Source organism: Xenopus laevis, chromosome 8L, assembly GCF_017654675.1.
Source record: "Xenopus laevis strain J_2021 chromosome 8L, Xenopus_laevis_v10.1, whole genome shotgun sequence".
Taxonomy (NCBI): Eukaryota; Metazoa; Chordata; class Amphibia; order Anura; family Pipidae; genus Xenopus; species Xenopus laevis.
In genome coordinates, this window is record NC_054385.1 from 87,465,703 (window position 1) to 87,489,086 (window position 23,384).

Here is a 23,384-nt window from a genome sequence, read left to right on the forward strand (position 1 = left end):
GGACAAGTGCCCCCATTTAAGTCTGGGGATCAAAGCAAATACCAATGGCCTAACTAGACAGCGACCCACACCCCCCACAAAACAATCTTTTGAGGGGACCATTGTGCATAGCATTCCCTAACCACCCCTTTCCCTGAACACTGTGCAGTGTAAAGTTCCAGGTAGGAAGGGGAATTCTACACAGCAGACCCTGCAATCCATGTCCTCCTGCGACCACTGGGTCTGCTGCACTCTAATTACATCAATGGCAAAGAGATGTGAAAAAGATCAGCTAATGCTTTATCTGTGATCTCTGTGTTCAGATTCTTGTGCATTTCTTTTTGATTTTTTTTCTTTCTTAGATGTCGTTGGAAAAAATTTGAAATAGGAACAAGAGAACATGAGAAAATAGGGCATCATGCCACATGTAGAGTTTGTCATGCATGACAATGTCTTGAGCGCATTAGGGCACAGCTGTATTTGCTTTGTATCTAATCCTTTTATCTCTGATAGCAAATAGCTGGGAATACAGTAGGAATTCCAGACTCATTGTCCTATTCAAATATTTGAAGTTAATAAGATATGGGTATATTCTTCCTAATAGACTAATGTGGGAGTTCTAAGTAACAACCTGCTCTCAGGCCCACATTTAAAGAAACATCTACCTCAGGACTGGTATAGGACAATGCTGGATATTTTGCCCAGAAATGACTAAGCCAGGGATTTGGAAATAACCATGACTGCGTTTTTTTTTTCATTTCCAAATGTTATTTGGATTCCTCTAAAGAAAGGATGCACAGCCTATCAGATGCCAGCTGTTGTGGAACAAGAGGCCCTTGCCATCTCCTAAACAACCATTTATTGTTTGTGTCTGTAGCAACTAAGCACAGATATTCACCCAGTGTACTAGTGATTCTCAGGTGTAACTAAACACTAACTTATTTATCACAATCAGTATATTTGCAAGGTTTCCAGCAGAGTCTTATTTGTAGGGTAGTCAATGGATGGGGTCAACTTAGCTTCTAGAGAAGACCAGGTGCTGCACATCTGTTATATGTGGGTGTAGGGTGTATACAATGGAAGCTATCTGCAGTTAAAGCCTGCCCTCCCTCTTTATCCTGGTACTAGTCCCCAAAGGATCATAGGGTTATATTTCTGGCTCAGAGATCATTATTGGATTAGGCAGTTCCTGTTTCCTTGTTGGTGAGGATTTGTCAGCCAGTACCATAAAGGTTTAGCCTCCTAAATGCTTTTTTGTATCACAAGACCCTTCCTTTAACAGTATGTACATGTTCAATGACTTCCACTTCGTCTCTCAATCAAAGTGTTTCCCGTTGTTTTTGCTTCCTGTAGTAAATGAGAATTTATAGGACTGTTTCAGTATGATGAAGATTATATTACATTTTCATTTACTCTTATATCAAATTTTCATTTTCTATTGCTAATTTTTATAAAATTTCATGTAAGCTTCATCTCACTGAAATAAGACACTTTCTGAATACAATCAATTAAAAATTCTGTACTGTTTAAGAATTAATCAAGTTAGTTTTCTCACTATCCACAACCTGTCACTCTTCATGCTGAGGTCTGGGTCAGATTTTGATTGACAGGTTGGTCTAATACGTCTTTTAGGGGGGGCTCCCTTTCTTAGCAGAATAACTCAAATAACCAACTCCAGCACAAACAAAAGGTAACAAAATAACAGACTCTGCACGCAGAGAAACAGGATTTCCATCAGAGGCGTAATTTTTGCCTGAACACCTGGGTTAAGAGTACACCCCACCCATAGATGTATTAGACCTAATTGTCAATCAAAAACTGACTCCACCTACTGCATGAAGACAGAATGAAGAGAGACCAGTTGCTCAGAGGGGGAGAGTGAAGAATAACTTGATTATTTCATAAATGGTACAGGATTTTTAATTGATTATATTTAGAAAGTGTCTTATTTCAGTAAGATGAAGCTTATATTAAATTTTAATTTCCCATTTAAGTTTAAAATTGCTCCCACAGGGAATTGTGCAAAATATCCCGACAGATACATTACATCTCCATTTGTGAGCTTTGAATTACAATAATAATGTGCTGAGCAAGACAGAATCCCTGAACGTGACCATAGAACACGGATATCATTGTTCTTGCTGCTTCTCTGCTTTGAAAAAGCTTCAACTTTTTTTTTTCTTTTTTTTTACTGTTTGCCTAGTACAAATCTCTAGTCCCCCACATTCCATGAGCAGAAGGCCACTAGATGTTTTAATTAGACATGCAGGAATGATCACATGGGCCTCTCTATATGATTGCTGTTAGCTGCTACATAAACCAGAGGCTGCTGGGGTAATAGGTTTGCCTGCATACTGCATACCCACCACCTGCATGCACCCATCTATGGACTGACACAGGACTTACTGCTTATACTGATTCAGCTGAGAATGTCTATAGGCCATGTTTGCCTCTGAAGAACTCAGGTAGGGCTTTCTCTAATCTGATATCTTTGTGCTTAGACTAAATAAATGATCCTTTACAGCTTAGGGTTTCTTCATAAACTCTTTCTTGTCAGTGTAATTAAGCAAAAGTGCTGCTGGTTCATTACATTTGAATTATACCACCCTAATTATACCACGGGAAGGTGACATCCCACCCCTGTTTTTCATATATTAGCATCATTCAATCCTTTATTCGGCATGCTGCATTAAAAAACGGTGTCTGGGAGCAGCTTGTGAGAGTACAATGTAATTGCACCTAGAATTCTTTAATCAAAAATGTGCCTAAAAAAGCGTATTTCAATCTCCATCAGAGAGTGTGAGAGAAACCGTAGGAGTGGGGAGAAATGACCTGTTTCCCTATAATTGTTGCTCCCATGTTAAGAAATAAAAGATGCAATCACATATGACTACAAACTGCACGCAAATGGCAGCCCTATCCATTCTCCACACTGGGGAGCATTTATCAAGATGAAAGTGGAACAGTTCTCGGGCAAAGATATTGCTCTGTTATTTATCAGCAGGGACCATTCTCTGGGAATCAACAGAACATTCTTTGCTTCTCTGGATTTGTCCAGTACTGTTCTGTTAACCATTATTGTAACACACTCTGTCATCAAAAATAAAGTTTGTATTTGTGTGGAAGCAGAGTGTAATGTACTTTAGAACACAGCATGGTGGTGAGAGAATCAGGGCATCATTTACTATTGTTGGGGCACAGTGAACAGTGCAAAAATGGGCGCAAAGGACCAGTAAGGGTCATCATATCCCCTTGCATTTAGATACACAAGGGGGCACATTTACTAAAGTATGAAATTCTCACCAAAGTTCACTTCAATTTGCCAGCCAAGTGTATTTTCACAACACATCTCATATGTACTAAAAATCGTAAGTCCATTTTTTTTCAAGAGAAATGTGGTGCATTTTATCCTGGTGTAAATTCTCTGTGAAAATCACCAGTATATTTTCCCCATACAATGGTAGTGGGGAAAATTCTCTAGAGAATTTTCGCCATGGAGAAAATTAGCATGGAAAGGGCGATGTTCATAATGACATTTAAATGTGCCTGCTCTGTCTTTAGAACAGGGATGCACCAAATCCAGGATTCGGTTCCGGATTCGACCGGATCCTTGTGCCTGGCTGAACCACTTCCGAATCCACATTTGCAAATGCAAATTAGGGGCAGGAAGGATATCACATAACTTTTTGTCATGAAACAAGGAAGAAAAATGTTTTTTATCCACTTTTTCATGTCCCTAATTTGTAGACGCAAACCAGCATTCAGAATTAGTTCGTTATTCGTCCGAATCTTTCATGAAGGATTCGGGAATTCAACTGAATGCCAAGTAGTGGATTTGGTGCATCCCTACTTTATAATGAAAGTTTGCAAGCCTGAACCTGGAGAAATTTCTCTTGGTGAAAACATGATCTTGTGCTCTTAGTGAATAAGAGAATTTTCACTGCAGAAAGTTCACCTGGAGAAGAGGGGAATTTACACAGATGAAAAGAGAATTTTTACCACTATAAAGTTATTTCTCCAAGACATGGTGTATTCGTCCTTTAGTAAATTGGTGATGTTGAGGGAAATCTTTATTTTTGGTGAAAATACTCCAAATTTTTCACTTTCATCCTTTAGTAAATGTGTCCCAAGGTAGGGGGTTCCAACATGCCTGCCTGCAGGTGTCAGTACAAGGTTCTGTTGTGTCCAGCAGATGTAAGTGCTCAGTAATTGATCACTGAGGAGGTACAATATGATGCCTCATAGCACTTGTGTCCAGAGCTTTTATAAAAGAGCAGAGACCTGCGGCCATTCTGCAGCATCAAAAGACATTGTGGAAAGTCCATGTGCCACCCATGTAGTGTGCAGTCCTGGTGCCACTTATATAAACAGGCTTAACCTTCCATTCTGCAAACGAAAAGAGTTTCACCTATAGACAGCACTCTAAGTGCAGACAACACAATGCCTGTTATTTTCCCTTTGCACCTTGCCTCTTGGTTGTTTATAAGTTTTAGGACCTTTATATTTCTTGATTGTCTGTACTTTAAGAAAAATTCCCAAAACTGTGTGGCCAAAAATCATCATGAAAGGTAGATTTTTTGTGATGCCACTATATAAATGTAAGGTCCATTGCTGTGAGATAGGTGTATTACCTTGGCAGGAGAGGCAGGGACAAAGGTTTTTCTGGTATTAACCGAACACAGTTTTACACCTTCATGGTCATCACTTGCCTTATTTCTCAGGGTCCAATTATTAAGCTCATTGGTTTCCATGTGGGGCAGTTTGGCTTTGTGTATGAGGCTGGTGGTAAAATGCTGTCATGTGCTTATTTTTAATTGTCAGAGAGAAAATAAAGAGTGTTTATTGCCAATGCAGGTAATGGTCATTAAAATGTGCATAAAATATTATAGTCATGGATAATGTGCCGCTGGTACACAAGCATAAAAATACTGTAAAACAAAGCCCAAGAAGCATGTCAGGTTTCAAGCCCTGCTAGCAGAATTCAGCAGATAATAGCTGTTAACACTATTTATAATACACACTGCTGCCTCAGTGAAAGGATTTTGCTGGAAGCTGGTCAGGTTGTGTAACAGCAATTATAACAGCTTTGCTAAGACCAGCAGGAAACTGCCCCTAAAGCTGGGACTTTAAACCTGCGGCTGTTTAGTTCTCTGCTGAACTGCACACGGCTGCTGCTAGAGGATTCTGAGGGTTCTCCATGACAAGCAGCTGGCTTTCCATGCTGGGACTTCACCAGGAGTTGGAGACCTTTTAACTTAAATGTCTTTTGTTCTACAGCAAATGTTCCAGATAGAGATGTTCAAATGCCAGGTCTCCAGCTGTTACTATACTGCAGCTTCTAGTATCTCAGGCTCACAAAGACTGTTGGGACATGTTGTAATAGTTAAGTTAAGTTAAGTTGGGTTGGAAAAAAGACCAAAATCAATCAAGTTCAACCCTCTCAATCAGGAGTGCCCATACTTTACTAATGTGAGAACTACTTTTATTGATGTTGTCCCATTATGATCTACATCTATATAAAAGCATTGTTAGCATTCTGTTCCATGGAAAGTATTACTTAAATATTGACTGAATGAAAAGCATGAATAGGAGGGTGATTTAGACAAGCTGTTTGTTGAGTGTCTTGAGATCTACTGATCACCAGCTAAAGGTCTACTGTTAGATCTAGAGTGCCAGAGTTCTTTTGCACTGCTCAGTCTGGTAAGCTGGCCATAGATGTAAAGATTTTTAAAAGATCCGATCGTCATCGTGAGACCACGATTATCTTGAAACGATCTTACGATCGGACGAATTGTCCATCAACTATAACCATTTGCCAGGAAAACAAAGGATAGCTCCCTGCTTGGCCCTGCAAACATAGATACATTGCACTGGGACCGATTTTTTAACCTGGTCAATCAATTTTCTGACAGATGTCGGACAAAAAAACGTAAGATGTACGATCGCTCGAATCCCACTAACTTCACGATAATTTCGAAGGATTGGTCGGACTTTGCTAAAATCGGTCGTTCGGCAAGAAAAATCTTTGCGTCTATGGGGAGCTTTAGCCTATATTCACAGACTTTAGGGTCAGCAAGATATTGATAACCTCCTTCCTCAGACATTAAATAGAGAGCTGGTGGGTGCTAAAACAAACACAAAAACCGCAGTTCCTGAGCTCCAGTAGACATGGCATTTTGAAGTGTCCCAGTACCAGAAATTTGGGCAACCAGTGGCCCTTCAAATACAGCCCTGCAAATACTGCAACCTTTGCTTCAATGTAAAGCAGAACAATGTTTTTACCATAAGAGATGAATTTATTGCTTTTTTGCCTTTTAATTGCTTTTTAATTCTTATGCATGTTTGACTTCTATTACCCCAAGTCTATGACTAACACTTAGGGCCCATGGGAAATGTTCACTTCTTTTAATTGTAAACAAATAAACAGAGATTTTTTTAATATATTTTTGAGGCCCCCATGGTTTTTTTCAGAGTGCCTGCAACTCCCCTAACAACCGTATTGCTATTGGTTTATTCCGCCTCCTTAGCTGAAGTTCTGGGGCTGTGCACCTGGACAACCACTATACTTTGGTAAGTGCACTTATATCAGTTATTTGTGGCACCCCTTCTATTTGTGATTTATTTTACCCCACCACATCCTCTGTAAAATCAGATTACCTCTGATCTGTGCCCTATATTTGTGACATATTTCTGTTCATATGATTTCTATTAAACAGTGCATAATACAATAAAAATATTCCCACTGGTTTTTGGACAGGAAGTATTTCAAAGTCTAAGAACATCTGCAGTGGCAATATCACATTTTTAATCTTTAGTTTACATGCCTCTTTATGAGAACAGTGAACTGTTCCGGCCATGGGAGAAACACACTAGAGCTACAAATGAACGGACAGGAGAAGGCAGTCAGACTAATCTGGTGACCTTAAATGATGTAAAATGCTTTGGGGGTCTCACGGGAATAAAGAGATGCAATAAATATTCCCATTATTATTTTCATTTAACAGAATGGGAAATAAAATATAAATCTCAAAATGAAGTTTGGCCTTGGAATGCATAAAGTCAGGAAATAGCAGTTATCCATGAATACGTTCATTATTATATAATTCAGCTTGTAAGGTAAAAGGCTTCCTCTTAAACCTTTCTGCTGTAATCATCAGGGGGCAGATTCACTAACGGTGAATTTTCGCCAGCGTCAGCTTCGCACCCATCACACCACTTTGCCAGGTGCAAATACGTTACTAATACGCTTATTCACTAAAATTCAAAGTTTCGTCCCATACGCCTGAACTCCTGCGACTTTTCGCTAGCGTTACTTTGACTGTGCGAGCATTCCATAGCGAAGATGCACAAGCGTTCGTTTGTGCCTAGCGAAACTTCGCTAGTGATCTTGTGCTTAGGTCAATTTGCATAGGGCAGGAAATTTAGTTGTTTTGACGTCTTTATTATAAATGTTGCTGTAAATGGTTAAAGTTACCGGTTTATATTTCACATGTCCAGGGAACTTTAATAAAGACAAGAGAGTTAATATAATGCCCTACACATGAGCCCACTGTAAAATTAATGTTCCATATGTTATAAAATATGTGGAGAAAACCACTTAACCAAAAAAGTAAGTTGGGACCTTTGCAGCCAATCCCGCTTAAAAAAAGGACTTTAATACATTTTCAGCACACAGAATATGATGTAAGTGACATAAGATTGAGGAAGATCCCGCTTCTTTTTAGCACTTTGCCTGGTCTGAGGTGGTGAAGTCAACTCTGGTGAAAGAGGTAGCGTTCAGTAAAATCCACATATTAGTGAATTTGGGGAGTAACGATAGCGATAGAGTGCAAATGAACGCTAGCGACGGTCCTGTTCGCTAGCGAAATGGCACCTGTGCCTGTTAGTGGGAATAAAAGTGGGTTTTGTTCAAACCAGTGCTGCCTATTATCACTTTTCTGCATAGACCATGCTGCCAGCTCATCATTCCCCTCTGCCAACCTCTTTCTTTAGACCCAGAAGGTTTTTGTATTTTCTTTTATCCATCTTAAAGGGAATAAAGGAGTAGATAGCATTCATTTAGTGCCTTGTGTGTGATTTTTCTATGACCCAGAATGTATCAACTGGCCTATAGATGCAAGTGTTTAAAAGGAAATCCAGCTCAGTTCATGCTTCCTCTTCAAAACAGGTGTCATGTTGTGTGTTTGTTTTCACTTCTTTTGAAGGAGCCACATAGCCCTTTTATTATATATAATAATGTAACAATCGTCCAGCTGAAATGAGGAGCCTACCATTTGTGGGGGGGATGGTTGAATCAAGGTTATTGCCGTTTTTATGACTGCTGGTGAGGACCCTGGGCAAATACCCCTTTTCCCTAAAAGGGGCACATTTACTAAGGGTCGAAGTGAATTCAAAGTGAATTTTCGAATTCAAAAACTTCGAAATTCAAGTAATTTTTTGGGTACCTCGACCATCGAATAGGCCAAATTCGACTTTGATTCTAATTGGAAAAACTTCAAATATTGACCATTCGAAAATCAAAGTACTGTCTCTTTAAAAAACTTCGACTTCGACACTTCGCCACCTTAAACCTGCCAAATTGCTATGCTAGCCTATGGGGACCTCCTAGAAGCTATAGCCAACATTTGGCTAAGTTTTTAGAATTCAAAGGTTTTTTTAAAAAAATTCGATCGATCGATCGATTAAATTGTTGAATCGTTGGAATCAAAGGATTTAATCAATCGATCAAACGATTTTACTTCGATCAAATATAGCCATATTCGATCAAAAAAAAACGTAGAATTTCAAACTATTGCAATTCGATGGTCGAATTTCGATGTTTTTTTCACTTCGAAATTCGACCCTTAGTAAATGTGCCCCTAAGTGTTACAAAGAAATAATTTATGTCTTACACTGTGACTGAAGGGGAATAAGTGTAAGATATTTATTTCCCTTTGTGTAAATGTTATCAAGCTCACAGCCTAATGTTGTCCATCATTTCCTTTCATATTTTGTCTGCCGTCACCAATCAGTTGTGCCTGTTTAAACTAAAGCAGCAGAAAACGGTAGCACAAGGACTTATTTGGATATAAAGCTTCTTCCAAGGTCTTAGAAAAGTGCAATGTGGTGTGAGAAACACATGCTAGGAATTCCATCCCTGTGAGGATCGCAGGCAGCTGTTTAGATCTCTGCGAGGCCGTTATTAGATTGTATTCTACACACCCCAGACCTGCTGTCAGAAATACTTAGCTTTCAGTTATCAGTATAAACATTAATGGTGAGAGGACATAACAGTCACTTTCCTTCAAATTGAATGTAGATGGCTGGGAGTGCAAAACATTGCTGCTAGTGCCATTGTAATGGCCGTTATTTGCACCTTGGGTTTAGAAACAAAAGCAACGGCCTCATGGCCCTGTTTAAATGGTACTCATTGCTTTAGAGAAAGGTCTAAAGCTGGCCATAGATGTTGAGATTTTTAAAAGATCAGATCCTGATCGTGAGACCACAATCTTCTCAGAACGATCGTACAATCGTACGAATTTACCATCAACTAAAAAGAAAAAATCATAAGATGTACGATCGTTCAAATCCCACTAACTGCACGATAATTTCAAAGGATCGGTCGGGCTTCCCTATAATCGGTCGTTCGGCAAGAAGAATCATCGCATCTATGGGGAGCTTAACTGATCTGGTCTGTCTGTAGATTGTAAGCTCCACTGTGTATAAGATCTGTAAATCTTTGTTCAACATTAGCAGTACTAGGCACTGGGATACATCAGCTTGGAATAATGTAAATTTGGTCTAATTAGTTTGTTGATAGGAAAGTGGTTGTGGGTTTGACCTGTGGTTGGGCCAGTTGCCAACCCAAATGCTTAGCATTTTTAGATTGGTCAAGTTCCCAGTTGTGGCACAGGCTGTGAAGAGTTATGTTTGTATATTGTAGAACAAATATGAGCAGTAGTGATAAAAGGCTGTTAAGTTCCCAGTTATCACGTCACAAAGTGAATACATACACACACCGTCTTATTACAGCCGACCTAAGGCTGTAGCAGGACGTACCCTGATAAGTCTGTTGCATTTGCTGTCGTACTTGAGAAGGCAACTGTGCCAAGAACGTGCAGCACTGCATTAAATGGACTTTTAAGTGGTTCCTAGTGCTATTCACAGTAAAGCTTATGGGCAGATATGGGGCTTTTTTGGCAGGGCGCCTTTAACGTTTACATTAGGATTTGTGATCACTATGCTCTATGGTCAGAATGCCCTGGCTCAATGACCAAGTTGAAGCTGTCTGCATTAAGGGATAAATGATTGGTTCCCTAGCCAATGTGATTTAATCAGTGCTATTATTAATACTAAGAAGCATTTAACTTACCGGTATTCAGACAACTTATTCTGTAACACTGTACAAAAGAAGAGGGCACACACACACCAAACACAGATGACATATACACACATACAGTAGTTACTATTATGTGTTAGTTAGTGGGACAAATCAAATTTAGTACAGTCTCCATATTAGGAAAAATTGTAACCTGATGTTCATATTTCCCCCCAAAGACCTGTGTCCAGAATTAGCATTGTTGGATGCATTGCTATTGGGGATGCTAAGGTGTATGAGTCTACCAATGTAGTATAAAACCACAGGGCTCTAAGATATATATGTGTGTGTCTGTCTTATGAACTAAAATAGCCAGCTGCATAGGTTGAATCCTGGCTGCTAACTACTATAAATACGACGAAGGAGGTTGGGAACAATTTCTTCATTTTTATCCTCAAGACTAACGGATTTGTCTGCATTTCACTAGCAAAAAAATAAGAACAGTGGTATTTTACAGGAACCCCAGTAATAAATGTGAGTTTAATAAAAAGAAAACGATTTTGTTATCTTGGCGAACAAATCATATCAATTGTATCCTGATACAGAAAGAAAAATAAAGCTCAGGGATCATGGGAGATGCTCTTAAAGTAGAGCTCATAATACATTTTAACTGATTCTTTGCTCCAGCTGTAGAACTCTACAACTCTTCATTAGTTCTCATTATAATGGGTTTCAAGATAGGTTTAGGTAACTATTAGCAACCTATGTTCCCCCCGCAACATATTAGATCCTGGGTTTATCTTTAATTTTCATGGCAAGCCTGTAATCCTTGTATCCTCAATGATCACTATCAGAGAATATAGTTGTTCTGTTTCTTTTGTTTTATAGAGCCCAGTACAAGATATCTTATACCTCCTCTGTAACAGAATGCAGCAGTTGTGTTCAGCTGTAGAACAACCCACAGTGAAGCTGTAGGGGGCACAGTCATAATATAAAAATGTATAATTTGTCCGAAAGTGGTCTTGGTTGTCTTGCTATTATGAGAGCTGCGTAAGGAATTCATAAGCAACTGTATAGATGTTTCTGTAGAGGGGATTTTCATTTTAGTAATATGTAGGGAAATGTATATTATGGATCAAAGGGGAAAATACCATTGAAAAGAAAAGCTGCTCTAGTATCTAAGGGTAAACTGCTGTCTGCTGCAGATGGCAACTGCTCATAGTTAAACCAGTAGCAAAATGAGCACTTGCTTGGTAAGAGGGTATGAAAAGTGTGTTAATTGGTGTGTTCCCATTTCTTTTGGGCTCTCTTAAGGTTCTGGCCACACGGGCAGATTCAGGGAAATTAGTCGCCAGGAGACAAATCTCCCATTCTTCGCAGCGACTAATCTCCCCGATCTGCCTTCCCTTGCCTTCCGCCGGCTAAAATGAAAATCGCCTGGGGGCAGGCACTCAGAGCGCTTCGTTTTCCGAAGTCACCCGTAATTGCCTTTCTAAGGAAACTTCAGAAAACGAAGCGCTCCGAGTGCCTGCCCCCAGTCGATTTTCATTTTAGCCGGCAGAAGGCAGGGGAAGGCATGTTGGGGAGATTAGTCGCCGTGAAGAAGAGGAGATCTGACTGGTGACTGATCTCCCCGATTCTGCCCATGACGCCAGACCCTAAATAGCCTTCTACCCATAATATCCCCTAAATATTCTGAGTTAGCCTTGTGAAGGAACTAAATTGGTCACTTCAACAAACACATTCTCTCTAACTAAAGGGGTGGTTCAGCCTTTCATGTAAACTTTTAGTATTTTATAGAATGGCCAATTCAAAACAACTTTTCAGTTGGTCTTTATTATTTATTTTTTTTAACAGTTTTTGAATGATTTGCCTTTTTCTTTTCAGCTTTCAACTGACCCCATCTAAAAAAAATGTTCTGTAAGGCTACAAATGTATTGTTATTGCTACTTTTTATTATTCATCTTTCTATTAAGGCTCTTTCCTATTCATATTCCAGTCTCTTGTTCAAATCAATGCATGGTTGCTAGGGTAATTGGGACCAGGTTGAAAGAACTGGAGAGCTGCTGAATAAAAAGCTAAATAAATCAAAAAACACAAATAATCAAATTACAAATACAAATTGTTTCAGAATATCACTCTTTACATAATAGTAAAAGTTAACTCAAAGGTGAACAACCCCTTTAATAAGGTATTCCCTAAAATCATGTAGTATTCAACAACACACCTGTTTTACATCCCTATACACTTGTATATGTATATCTGTAGCATATATTACCTTAACCATACTTTGGCACTGGATATTACTACTGTGGAGAAGAATCTTGTCCACCAAATGCCTCATTCAGTCTTTTGTTTTGCTTCTTTGTAGCAGATATGGGCCTCCTCTATTTTATTACACAGTGAAAAGCTGCTGCCTTATTGCCCTATGAAATTTACAGAAACTTAGGCGTGGGTCTAGGAAAAAAGGAATTTTTATGGAGTGGAGGGCACCTTTTAACACCCAAAGTGTGTCTAAGCGTGTGCAGAATATATGTGCAATCAACTCCTTGCTAACTCAGCAATTATAACAGTCCTCTTTGTGCTTCAGTGAAGGACAGGCAGCTTATATCCTGTGCTTTCAATGTATTAATGCTTTCCTGGCTGTATTCCAATTACCTGAGTAGCTGAATGAAACATAAAATCATTGGCCTCAATGTTCATCTTTTTACTGTTGGGGAAAAAAGTGTTAAAGGTTTATTTATAGAAGAAGAACATTACAGGAAGTCTGTAGCTGCTTTGCTGACGTCTTCTGTCAATCTCAAGGATCTTCTTGTACATGGTCTAGCTTTTGTCCTAGAGCTACTGAACTACAAGGACTCAATAGGGCAAATTTACTAATGGACGAATTTTCGCCAGCGACGGCTTCGCGACACTCCGTGCCACTTTGCCAGGCGCAAATTCGCTACCACTACACTAATTCACTAAAATTTGAAGTTGCGCCTCAGCAGCTGGGCGCTGGCGAATTTTCGCTAGTGTTATTTTGGCTGGGCAAGCATTTCTCGCTAGCATTCATTTCTGCCTAACACTCTTGCGCTTAGGTTAATTCGAATAGGGCGGGTACCTAAAAGTCGTATGGACGTCTTTAATAGTAATGTTGGTGCAAATGCTTGAAGTGGCCACTTTTTCAAACACGTATAATGAGCCATAATAAAGACAGAAGAGATCCTCTAATGCCCTAGACATGAGCCCACACTTAAAAAAATATGACATGCCCCTCAAATTAGTCTTAAAAAATTGTTCACACGTAAATCTTTAATCTTTTTGAAGGCGATCCCGCATTAAAATAAAGTTGCCAGCGTTTGTTTACAACTTTAATGCATTTCCAGCATACAGGATATGATGTCATAAGATTGAGGAAGATGTAGGTAGCTTCGTTTTATCAGTTCACCTGGTCTGTGGTGGTGAAATAAACTCTGGGAAATAGGTAACGTTCAGTAAAAAAAAGTCACCTGGCGATAGGGTGCGAACGTTATCGGCGGTCTGATTTGCTAGCGAATTGTCTTCTACGGCTGTGAATTGGCAATGTCCCTGCGGATGAGATTTCTGGCGAATTTTCGCTAGCAAAATTTGAAATCACATCTGTTACCTTTAATCATAATAGAACTTTGGAGTAAATATGTCCCATTCTTGATGAGCTTGACTTAAGAGAAGTAAAGCTTCCACGAAACCCAGTTCTGAGCTATTAAAAGGGTATTGCCACTTTCTAAGGTATTGACTGGGTTATAGTGCACACAGGGGTATACTGGGGCTCATTTAAAATTAGCCCACGCAGTATGCAAAATGCAAAAATAGACTGCAATTGGTCATTTTTTTCACTTTGCCCTTAGTGCTCTTACACTTATGCCCCCAGGAGTCATGAATGACCCCCTATTGTCTCGTATCTTCTGACTTATGAGACTTCAGGGTCATTACTTATGTAAGTGCGACGAAATTTCAACACAATTCACCATGTTTGTATTAACAAGAATGCAGAATTTCTTCTCCAGTGTCATTATGGCCACGAGGGGCAGTTGCTGCTGATGCATAGAACTTAACAAAGTTTTGCATGTATTTCAACACAAATTGGAAGCATTTGCCATGAAATGTTCTTATTCAGGATGGCATTATTTACGTAGCTCACTGTCAAAATCTGCACGGGATTATTTAGGCACAATTCCACTTTGCATAGTGACACAGGAGAACGGAGAACTACATCTTCCAGCATCCCACCAAGCGCTAAAGTAGGCCCAAGCCTTTCTGCATTGCCAGGGCCTCTCTTCTCTTATATCTGCATTTACCTGTGCCAGTGACACATTCCTCCCAAATACAATGATGGGGCTTCTGTGACAGATAAAGATAACAGTTCTATCAGACGAGTCAGATCATTCCTGCGTAATTACCTTTTAATTATAGCACCCAGCAAAGCTAGAGGGTGGCAGCTGTTCTTCTCGAAAGCTGCATTTGGCAATAAGTCAGCGTGAGTTCAGCGCCTGGTTCTGGGAATGAACGCTCCACCCTTGCAGGTGCACTGACTAATAGCTGCAAGCACCCACCACGTGCCACTGTGTGTTTTGGGCGTCAGTTGCTTTTAGAGTGACACAGGATTTCCTGCTGGCGAGTGAAATTCAAATGAGGGAAAGTGTTTTTGGAAGTCAGATATTCTGATACGAGCAGCTCAGTCATCATGTAAAATTTTCATCCATAAACGAAAGGTGTCTAAAATATACATTCATAAAATACTAGGTGCAAAGTCTTCCCCAGTAATCAACAGCAACCAGACAGGAGCTTGCGAAATGGTACATGCGATTTGGTAGTTTTATTAATCATTTTGTGGGTGCTTGTATGCACAGAACACACACACACACACACACACATACAGTATATTGTTCACATTAATGACTTTTATTACATACTGCAATGAGTACATATTACACAAAGGCTGCTGTCTTTTATTGGTCAATACAGAATACTGTAATATAAAGGGCAACTAGATGTCTATACATTAATAGGTTACCTTTCAATTGATCATGTTTAAAGCAGTGACATTAACAGTTTTCAATGTGTAACACAAACATAGAACCATGGCTTTGAACAGACCGTCATATGTGGGATATAGAAAATGTCTCACACACTGCCCCCTGGCTACAGATATGAATCAAGCCATTACTTTCCTAATTATAGAAAGAGGTCAGCCCTTGAGACTTATCTGATTTGTGCCTCACGCCAACTAAATATGGCTGCTTAACCCTTCCCTGGCATAAACATAAAACAGAATTATTCTTAAAAATAAACAAATGCAACGTACTAATGCAGATAACCCATTACAGTCTTTACAGGGTATTTAGTGAATAATATATATATTACATATACTGCAGTAATGTGCAGTATGGGTGCTATAGATACTATAGATATATTTTTGTTATACAATTTGCCAAATAAATATATATATGATGTGACATATATTTCCTCCATGCTCCACTGATTCAGACGGCTACTGGAGGCGACAATTCTATGCTTTTAGCGAAGTGGTTATATCTGAGCTGCATAGAGAACCTTTCCAGAGGCCAGGCAGAAATGAGGGCTGATTGTGTGTTATTGTATATATTGTATAGTATTGATTGACAACCAGTACTCTATATTAGCTGTCAAGCCACCACCCAAGTCCCTCCCTGAGTCTTTCTGTTCCCATCATGCTCATATCTAGCTCATATACTGACTGTCGATTTTGCTGAGTGGAGCTGTGACCTCAAATCTCGTAAAAGCAGAACATTATTCTATTATGGATTATACGGGCATGTGGGTTTGAGTATGGGCACCGTGGGTTGGTGCAGTTATGTTACTGGCAGAAGTCAGATGAAGGGGTGTGACTTGAGCAGGTTTTGGGGAAGGAAAGTTTGCAGAAAGTATATCTGAAAGGTATAGTAAAATTCAAGTTGCCTTTAATTTTAGCCTATAAATCATTAGTGGGAGCAAAGGTAAAACTGAAGGTACATTTCCCCATGAATATCATCTGAACTGTATGCTGTTGTGGGAAAAATGTCTGAAAAGTTTTTGGTTTTTACAATAAACGTGGTCATGTATATAATTTCAAATATCAGGCAGAGGACCTTATAATACAAGAAAAATGTATGATGTGTCCTTCTAAGGGGCCAATAGACTTCTTTATATAATACCATCATTTTATTATAATCCGCCCATTGAACATGTGGTGTCATAATCTGTCTGTCTGAGGCATTGCCCCTCAGACAGACAGATTATGACACCACATGTTCAATGGGCGGATTATAATAAAATGATGGTATTATATAAAGAAGTCTATTGGCCCCTTAGAAGGACACATCAGCTCCAGTTGTACAGCCCTTGAGCAACAGAAATATTTTGCTACTTTTTTCACTCTCTGAACATGAACATTTTCCGTCCTAATCAAAGAGGAAATGTATTTCACTCAGGAATCAGCAAATTTCTATTTGATTTAATATATAGTCACAACACAGATTCAAATTGTATTTAATGACCTTAGTACTACTTGTGTGTATTGCTTCTAATATATGATATATGGATGTTGTATTTATTCTTCTTGATAATTTTTTCACAAGGGGATAATGTAATAAGCAGCACATCCTTTACTCCAGGTCTAGTAACCCATAGCAACCAAGCGGATATATTGGCTTTCCCACACTAGAACAGTAAATGCTGCCTACATGGTTAATAGCACTGTAGCAAATCTTGTACCTTTTATAATATTATCTTTTCTGTGCTTTGGCTCAGTTATTACTTTACTATCGATACTCCAGCGCCTGATCCATTGACTGAATTGTCACATCTTGTGGTGTGTTAGCTGTTATGATTGGCCATGGCCACTGCATTAATTCTCTGGTTTTCATATCCTTGATCGGTATTTAATTAAGCCAGCCAGATGTTTCATTTAATTTGTGGTACGTGTATACTGGGGTGACAATCCCGACTGATGTCTTTGTACTGTGGATGTTGGTTCATTGATTAGACAAGCAATGCTGGGATTTTTGTTTCATACTGGTGCTGAAACAAGTAGTAACCACTGCATTAATGAGGTACTTAAAGTGCTACTTTCACAGGAAGGCACAATATATGAAGTGTGTATACAGTATGAAGCATAAGAGACTTGTTTCGGTTCTCTGTACCTAAGCTTCTTAACCAATACCTACTTCCTGCTGTGTTTGCTTCGGGTAAACCATCCTTTTCCTGTTTGGGTATAGCAATGTATGTGAAGCTGAACAGCACATACTGCTCTTGTGCTCGAAGAGCTCATCCATATTGGAACCGTCATGCTCTCTGAACTCTGAGCAAGCAAAGTCGCTTCATAACATCAGCCATGGCAGCTAGGTAAGTACTGCACAGAGCAGCCAGGCATCGAGACGAAGAATATCCTTAAAGAGGAACACCTTTCCAGACACCTACAACTATGTCTCATATTTTATATCTGACCATTTATATATATATACAGGTATGGAACCTGTTATCCAGAATGCTTGGGACCTGGGGTTTTTCAGACAATGGATCTTTCTGTAATTTAGATCTTCATAGCTTAAGTCTACTAAAAAAAAAACATTGAAACATTAAATAAACCCGATAGGCTTGGTTTGTCTGCAATAAGGATTAATTATATCTTACTTTGGATCAAGTACAAGGTACTGTTTTATTATTACAGAAAAAAAGGAAATCATTTTTAAATATTAGAATGGAGTCTATGGAAGATGTCCTTTCCGTAATTTGGAGCTTTCTGGATCATGGGTTTCCAAATAACAGATCCCCTACCTGTACAAGAATTATTTTTAATGTTGTTTGCCCCCCCCCCCCCGCTGGCAATGAGTGTTTATTCATATATGTGAAACAAGTTTGGAGATCAAAAGCCAAGCAGGTACATAAGCACAAATTTGGGAAGAGCACAGTGGCAGGAATGTTGCTTTGTTTACTATTCACCACTCAAGTCAAGTGGATAAGGCACATACTTGTATTTCTATTCACCATGCAGACAAAGGGAGGTAAGAGGTAGGGAATGGGGCTGGTGTATCAGAGAGGTTTGTACAAGCGCCCAGTGATTTTTACGAGCCCGATAAAATATATGTATGCAATTGATTTTACATAAATGTTCTGAGACACAGGGTTCCAAAAGCATTTGTGCACTGGGGATACCACTGTTTTTCCCCACCTCTGGCATGGTACTAAGCATACCTTATTCAGTTACATTGGTAGACAACAATTTAGTTATATATGTATATATATATGTATTTTGTAGGCCGGCTGAGGTAATCAATAAAACTGTATAACAGGGCGCAGGGGATGGTAGTACAAGCATCATAGATGTGTAACCCTTACTTTGCCATCCAGTCAAGGGCTTACAGTATGTTTACTATGGTATGAGATTCCTTATCTGGATACCTGATACCCAGAGCATCTTTTTCCCCTAATAATAAAACAGTACCTTATACTTGACCTTTAATAATCTTCTAAATTCGGTTGCAAACAATTCTATTGGACTTGCTTAATGTTTAAATGTTTTTTAGTAGCCCTATTATATATGGTAACCTTATAGTCTGTATAGTGATCCAAATGACAGAAAACGCCAGGACCAAAGCATTCTGATTAATAAATCCCAAATATATACACTGTGATTTTACCATCTCAGTCATGACAGTGTCTTTATGATCACTGGTTATTGTTGCTGATTCTACTTCAGCATATAGATATTATATAGGAAATTGAAAGTGGGGTTGCCACCTTTTCAGGAGAATAAAATCCAGCATTCCTATTCATTTAATCTCTCTCTTTTGCTCTCATTCCAGAGGCTACACTGATCTTGGGGAATTATGTGTAATAATATTTGCACTCCTTACATGGTTTTATGAATATCTAATTGTTTTAGAAAGAAAAAAAAAAAAAAAAAAAAAAAAAAAAAATATATATATATATATATATATATATATATATATATATATATATATATGTCAGCTGAATGGGATTTATTGTGAAAATACAATACTTCCTTCTTTATGGGTCAGTGCAATGCAGCAAGGCAAGAGCTCATCTCACAGTTTTGGGTCACTTGATATAGATTTGAAAATCCCCAAATTGTACACAGGAATGGGGGGGAGGTTCAGAGCAAACAAAAATCTATACATGAACCACATACTGAGATGTACAGAGCTCATAAAAGCAGCTATGGGCAATTTGAAGCAGATATTGTTAAATTACATCCCCCACAAGTAAATTCCATTGTTTCTTACTAGATATCGCTAAATAGTATTTTGTTAGGATTTAACAGCATTATTAATTTATAATAATTGAATATATGGGCTGCAAATAACAAAAGCTAAAACCAAGAGGATCCTATATTAAACATTCAAGCTATCTTAGTGAATAAATAACATTTCATATTCTCTTGTAGTGGGCCAAAGAAATATCAGTATTGGCAGGCTACTCATGGTGGAGAGGATGACTGTGTGGGTGTCAACTCATCAATAAATAACACTAATGATGAAGCTATTGTGGGGAGTTCATTCGATGGTAGGCTGCAATGAGGCGACTCCACACACCAGGATCGGTTTTAGGGCTTCCTGCCCGCGTTTATTTTCCAGCGGCTGCAGAATTTCCCCTCGCAGGGGGAAGGTAACCGTGGAAGAAGTAACAGTTCAACAGAAATGTCCAGCCTCCTGGCTAACACAAAATAAATGCTTTTGTTCCTTCCGACACTGAGCACTTCAGCAGTCTGTCTTACACACACCTGCTGCTCAGTGTCAGGTCTACTAAATAGGCCTAGGGCCTCCAGAAAACATGGTCTGTGGATTTGGGAATCCATCCCACGCTACTCTTGCGGATTCCCATTAAAACCACCCCAGATCACAAATTACAAAAACCCTGCAGAGAGTCAAAGTGTTTCTCTGCTAATAACACTACTGGCCTCACCTCACCTCACCTCACCAGTAAAAATGCCTGAGAATCTGTGGTTCAATGTAAATGCCATCAATCACTTTTGGGGACCTTTTTGCCACCATACCACACTATAAAGCAGAATGTATATATAAATTCAGATTTTTGTATATTGCATGGAAAGGAGGGCTCCAACTATATTCTAGGATCTATATATATTTAGAAAGGAGGCAAGGGGATTCCATAATGCCCCACGCTGCTATTGAATAAATCTCTTTACTAGTTGGTTTACAAATGCAGAGCTGGACAACTGGCTTAGTGGCCACCACCAGAGAGAATGACACCAGATGGCAGCTGTCTATCTCCCCCACCCCCTCCCTTAAGAGGTATTTTAATAATATTTTGATATATATGTAACCAATTCTTTTTTAAAACTGAAGATTCTCCTTCTGTTCAGATATTCAATTCTCTCGCATAATCATTCACAAATCCACCCACAAAATTGTGGGTGACCTAAGACACCAGCTAGATCACCTACGATTTTGCGTAGGCGCCAACTCACCTGCACAGTGCTCGAGTGATTTAAAATCTAGGTGAAAAGCTGGGACGGGCCTTCTTTTGGATCAACTAGCAATTAGGCAGGTTTTATATAGTCATAAAAGTTTGAATTCAGTGCTGGGAGTGAATGGGCCAGGGTACTGTGAAGCATATTAACAATGGTTGTGTCAAAAGCATTGTTCAATGGCATGGACATAAAGCTTAATTGTTATTGAGGTTTGCCTATGTAAAAGCTTGTTGAGGGATATTTTTTTATTCTGCAGAGAGATATTGATTCTATGATAGAAAACCACAAAGAGTATTATGTCTTCAGTCTGTGCCATGTTGTTTAGCTGTTAGAAGATAAAACTTGTATCCTTGGTACTTGAAGAAATGAGGCTCTGTGTGATGATAAGGCAAGGGCTGGTATGAACAAGCTCTACCTATAAAAAGTGCAATGAGCACAATTAATCACCAGCACCTGATACCAATGAATTGGTTCTGGAATTTAGGAAACATATTTGTTGCCCTTTAATCTGGCATACAGTAACCTCAGTGTAGTTATTTGGATATTGATCTTTCTGTCCAGACAGAAGTACGTCTGGTGTAAATTCTGGTGTCTGCACCCTATTCTTTAGAAGCAAGTGTGCAAGTGAAAGGGGCACATTTTGAAGCAAGAACCTTTATTGTAAGTGGTTTTACTGACTGTGGGGTCTTTATCTGTGCTGTTTATTTTATACTGTCTTTTATATTTTTAGAAAGGGATACAGTAATTGTGAAGCAATGTGTATATGTTCCTTGGAACTGACTGGCACTTAGTGCAAAGCACAAGATGAATTTTGATGTAAATTTACTTAATAAACAAAACTATTTTCATACCTATCTATGGATCAGACACATATTTAGCTTTTATTCTCTGTTCATATAACTGAAAAAAAATCTTAAGAACTGGGGTAAGAGAGAATGGAGTGAGATACAATAAAGAAGTTCATATTGAAAACTGAGAACTCATCATAAGACTGAGACTGTAGATTGCCATTCTATCTATGAGGATATTTGGCCAGTGGACTGGGGGGGGGGGGGTTGGTTCTGTATGAGTGTATGTTATTGTAATGTTAGTCTATATTATGTTTATTCTTTTGTAAAGTTTTCAATAAAAACATAAAAACCCTCTGTACTGAGAGAGAGCTATTTCCATGCAGCATGCCACTTTGCATGACCATGAATGGCCATATTTTGAAAATGTTTAAGTAATGAACTGCCTTTTGACTGTAGAAAATATTCACCAAGCAAAACACGCTCATTTCATATGCCTAAAGATTAACACAAATACAAACAAATCAGTAGGAATCAGCAGGGTCAGTGGTACTTTTTTAGTACCAAGTTACTATTCCATTCACCCTTTAATGAGCTGCACATATCATATGTGAGTCTTCTTTTCTAAGATACAAGATCTGCGCATTGTACTGTATGCTGTATATCTGTGCATTGGCATAACTGAACACCAAACTCACCATACACACACAACAGGGCTGTTTTCCTGATATAAAATGTGGCAGGTCATTTTTGGAAAAATAAACTGGATGGCAACCTTGAATGGCTGCACGGAACACTATTTTATATACCCTGTTATCTAATTGCTAGTAAATACTTTAAAATTTAGCTTACATATATTTTGCTTGCTGGTTTAGGAAATCTAACAGAGGGAGCATTAAAATGCTCTTTGGGTGAATTGTTGAAAAACAGAAGTCTGGGCGATGATCCTGGAAATAGTTTGGAGAGTGTGGTCTGGCCACGGGAGAGTGTGGGTATTTGGTCACTGGCAATGTCTCATAACACTGTGTTTACTGGAGTTATAAATAAGGTTTTATAAAATGGCCACGTGAAAGCCAAAGCTGAGTGCTGACCACACAAAGTCAGCAGATACAGGAAGGGACCAACCCATTGGCAAGATTTCTGCAGTACAGAATACTTTAAGAGCTGAAAGCAGCAGAATATATTGCAAAATAACAGCAGTCAATTCCTGGTTATTCATGGCAGATAAGACTGAGCCAGGCTTTCTGACTCTTGAATGAGATAGAATTAACACATGAAATATAGAAGTGATACTTATGCAGGAAATGCTCCCATCACACCAAGTTGGAGAGTTTCTCTATGTGCTCACTCCTCCTATCCCTGTGGAAATACATTGAGCTCTTCTATTGCAGCTCTCTTCTAGGGCACCATGGAATTTCAGGTACCACTTGGGTGACATGGTTACCTCTGGAGAGCAAAGAAGTGGGCGAGACAAGGCTGGAATAGTGTTGTGATTTGCACAAGATAGCTTCAAGGAAGGGTTGGATGGTTTTTTAGCAAGTGAAGGAATACAGGGTTATGGACAATATCTCATAATGCAAGTTGATCCAGGTACTGGTGCAATTTGCCATATTGAAGTCAGGAAGGAATGTTTTTCCCTCTCTGAGACAAATTGGAGAGGCTTTATAAGAGGTTTTTTCCTTCCTCTGGATCAACTAGCAGTTAGGCAGGTTATATATAGACCTAAAAGGTTAAACTTGATGCTTGTGTCTTTTTTCACCCTAACTTACTAATGTTACCATGCAAGGTCGGCAGATACAAGGGAACCCTAGAATTATCATCTGATTTG

At 39.0% G+C, this 23,384-nt stretch overlaps 1 protein-coding gene across 8 annotated transcripts in view; it reads left to right on the forward strand.

Annotated features, from left to right (window-relative positions):
- The window catches only part of evl.L (Enah/Vasp-like L homeolog), a 90,059-nt gene that overhangs the window by 19,041 nt on the left and 47,634 nt on the right, over nt 1-23,384 (forward strand). For 2 of the 8 annotated variants that reach the window (XM_041572136.1, XM_041572137.1), the window contains exon 1: nt 17,560-17,659. In XM_041572136.1, coding sequence (XP_041428070.1) covers nt 17,649-17,659 — 11 coding nt within the window. In that variant the 5' untranslated portion in view covers nt 17,560-17,648. 8 annotated transcript variants of the gene reach the window in all.